General features: G+C 45.6%; 1 protein-coding gene across 1 annotated transcript; it reads right to left on the reverse strand.

Annotated features, from left to right (window-relative positions):
- Positions 1-1,175: 1,175 nt before the first annotated feature.
- LOC110919080 lies at positions 1,176-1,646 on the reverse strand. The gene has a single exon (XM_022163358.2). The coding sequence runs from the start codon at positions 1,644-1,646 to the stop codon at positions 1,176-1,178; it is 471 nt and encodes a 156-aa protein (XP_022019050.2).
- Positions 1,647-2,795: the final 1,149 nt, after the last annotated feature.

Consider the following 2,795-nt stretch of genomic DNA (forward strand, 5'->3'; position numbering starts at 1 on the left):
AATTACACAAACTAATGACACTTTTCCCAATTCAACACCAGCTTTGTTTCAACACACCTCCTCAACATCTTTTCAAGATTAACTAAGCAATGATCGAAAGAATTACCGTACACTGAAAAATTGTCCATAAACACCTCCATCGAATTCTCTACCATATCTTGAAAGATTGCAATCATGCATCGCTGGAATGTAGCTGGAGCGTTACTTAGGCCAAACGGCATGCGTCGGTATGCGTACGTGTCGTATGGACATGTAAAGGTGGTCTTTTCCTGATCCTCCGGTGCGATGGGGATCTGAAAATAACCCGAAAACCCGTCGAGAAAGCAATAGAACTGCTGACCCACGAGACGCTCAAGCATCTGATCAATGAATGGGAGCGGAAAGTGATCTTTACGAGTGGCGTCATTCAACTTTCGATAATCGATGCACACTCGCCAACCCGTGACTGTAGGTGAAGGTATGAGCTCATTTTTCCCATTCAGAATGATTGTCATCCCTCCTTTCTTCGGGACGACCTGAGTAGGGCTCACCCAAGCTGAATCAGAAATCGGGTAGATCAAGCCGGATTCTAATAACTTCATGACCTCCTTCTTAATTACATCGTGCATATTCGGGTTGAGACATCGCTGCGGCTGCATCACCGACTTTTAAACCTCCTCCATCAGAATACGATGCGTCCAAAAAGTGGGGCTAATCCCCTTGATATCAGACAACCTCCATGCAATCGCCTCTTGGTGTTTCCTCAACACCTCAATCAACCTCACTTTCTCTTCCTCTGTCAACTTCGAAGATATGATGACAGCATGTTCGGCTTCTCTCCTAAGAATGCTTACTCATGATGTGATGGAAGAACCTTAAGTTCTAAAGGTGGAGGAATGTCTACAGGAGTACTTTCTTCGCTAACCTCATTGAGTTCCAACGTCTCTGGAACCCACAACTCATCGCTCTCATCCAACTGCTCCTCCTCAACCCCTTCTTCATCAATCTCGTCAACAACTCCCTCATGTACAAGATCGGCCCCACTAATGTACTCGAAGCACGTGCCAACACAAGATATGAAAGAATTTAGAAAGTAAAAGGAATGACACGGCCCACTATCTTCGTCTCTACCTCCATGATGCTGCATATCTATCGATCTCGAATGTGACAATCTCGTCACCCGCACGAAGAGAAATCTAATCATCAAAGACGTCGATGACCGCCTTTGCGGTTCTAAGGAATGGACACCCCAAAATAATAGGAACTCTCTCATCGGCCTCCATGTCAAGAATGACAAAATCTTCGGGAAATACGAACTTATCCACTTTAACCAACAAATTCTCCACTATCCCACGAGGATACTTGACCGAACGATCGGCCAAGGACAACGACATACGCGTGGGTGTAAGCTCTCCTAAACCTAGCCTCTCGTACAATGAAAATGGCATCAGATTGATGCTGGCTCCTAAATCGGCTAGAGCATGAGCAGGGGTAACGGCTCCCCCAAAAAGGCGTGGAATAGTGAATGTACCAGGGTTGGTTAACTTCTCTGGCAGCTTATTCAAGACTACCGCGGAACAACCTCCGGTCAAAGGAATATTCGAAAGCTCACCTATTCTCTCCTTACGCTTCAGAAGGTCCTTAAGAAATTTAGCGTACTTGGGCATCGACTGTAAGGCCTCTATGAACGGAAGATTGATTTTCAACTGCTTGAACATCTCAAGGAATTGCCCATACTCCTTAGCATATTTCTGATGCTAAAGGCGGGCGGGGTATGGGACGCGAGAAGGATCAACTAATGGTGATGGTTGAATCCAAACTCTTCTCAACTTGAGACTCCTCGGCGTGTGCGGTACTTGCTGGGCCTAGCCTCATGTGTACCTTACCGGGAGCCTCCATCTTGATCTCTTCATCTACTTCCTCATCCTCTACCTCAACACTCTCTCGCACTACCTCCCCTAAACTCTTTCCGCTGGGGGTCGTAATAGCTTTAGCTGAATGGTTCGCTGGGTTCGGGTAGGTATTTCCTGAGAACTGGCCAGGAGGGTGCTCTTGTAACTATTTGGCTAAACCACCTACTTTTCTTTGAAGGTCTAAGAGTGCGGATTGTTGATTTTTATTAACTAGTTCTTGATTTTTAGCAAAATTACTAAATTTAGTTAATGATTTCTGTGTAGCCTGATCTTTCGTCATCAATTGAGCAAACATTTCTTCAATCCTACTTAAACTACCATCTGAACCCTTACCACTACCTTGACCCTCTTGATTTGACCCCCCACTAGCAAACTGTCCCCCTAAACCTGAACCACTAAACTGACCACCCTGACCTGAACCGCTACTCGTGTATAGACCGGGCCCCCTACTTTGATACTGACCAGATGGAAAACCAGGAGGATTACCGGAAGAGCGGAAACCACTATTATTGCCACTACCGCGCGAGTTGGAGTTATAATTAGAATTATTGAACGGATTCGTGGGACCCGTAGACTGACCGGCTATATACTCTACCTGCTCAAGTGTAATTGTGGGACAATCTAACGTGTCGTGGCCTCCCCTACAAACCTCACACCTATCAACCTTTTTGTTAATCTCATTGAACTCATGTTTAAAAGATTTTTCCATTCTCTCGAGAGCAGCAACTACCGATGGATCCAAGCTAACTTGGTTTACCCCTCAAGCGGCCGAGGAGGTAGTCATAGGAATGGAAGTCCTGCTGGTAGTGCTATAATCCATGTCAGAATGGGCGAAACTCTCAAACAAATCATTGGACTCATTCACTGTCTTTCTACCCATAAGTTGCCCTCCAGCAGAAGTAT

Source organism: Helianthus annuus, chromosome 16 (genome assembly GCF_002127325.2).
Source record: "Helianthus annuus cultivar XRQ/B chromosome 16, HanXRQr2.0-SUNRISE, whole genome shotgun sequence".
Taxonomy (NCBI): domain Eukaryota; kingdom Viridiplantae; phylum Streptophyta; class Magnoliopsida; order Asterales; family Asteraceae; genus Helianthus; species Helianthus annuus.

Bases quoted from the DNA above. Each gene is read 5' to 3' on its own strand.
- LOC110919080 (XM_022163358.2), bottom strand. From the start codon at position 1,646: ATGCCCAAGTACGCTAAATTTCTTAAGGACCTTCTGAAGCGTAAGGAG.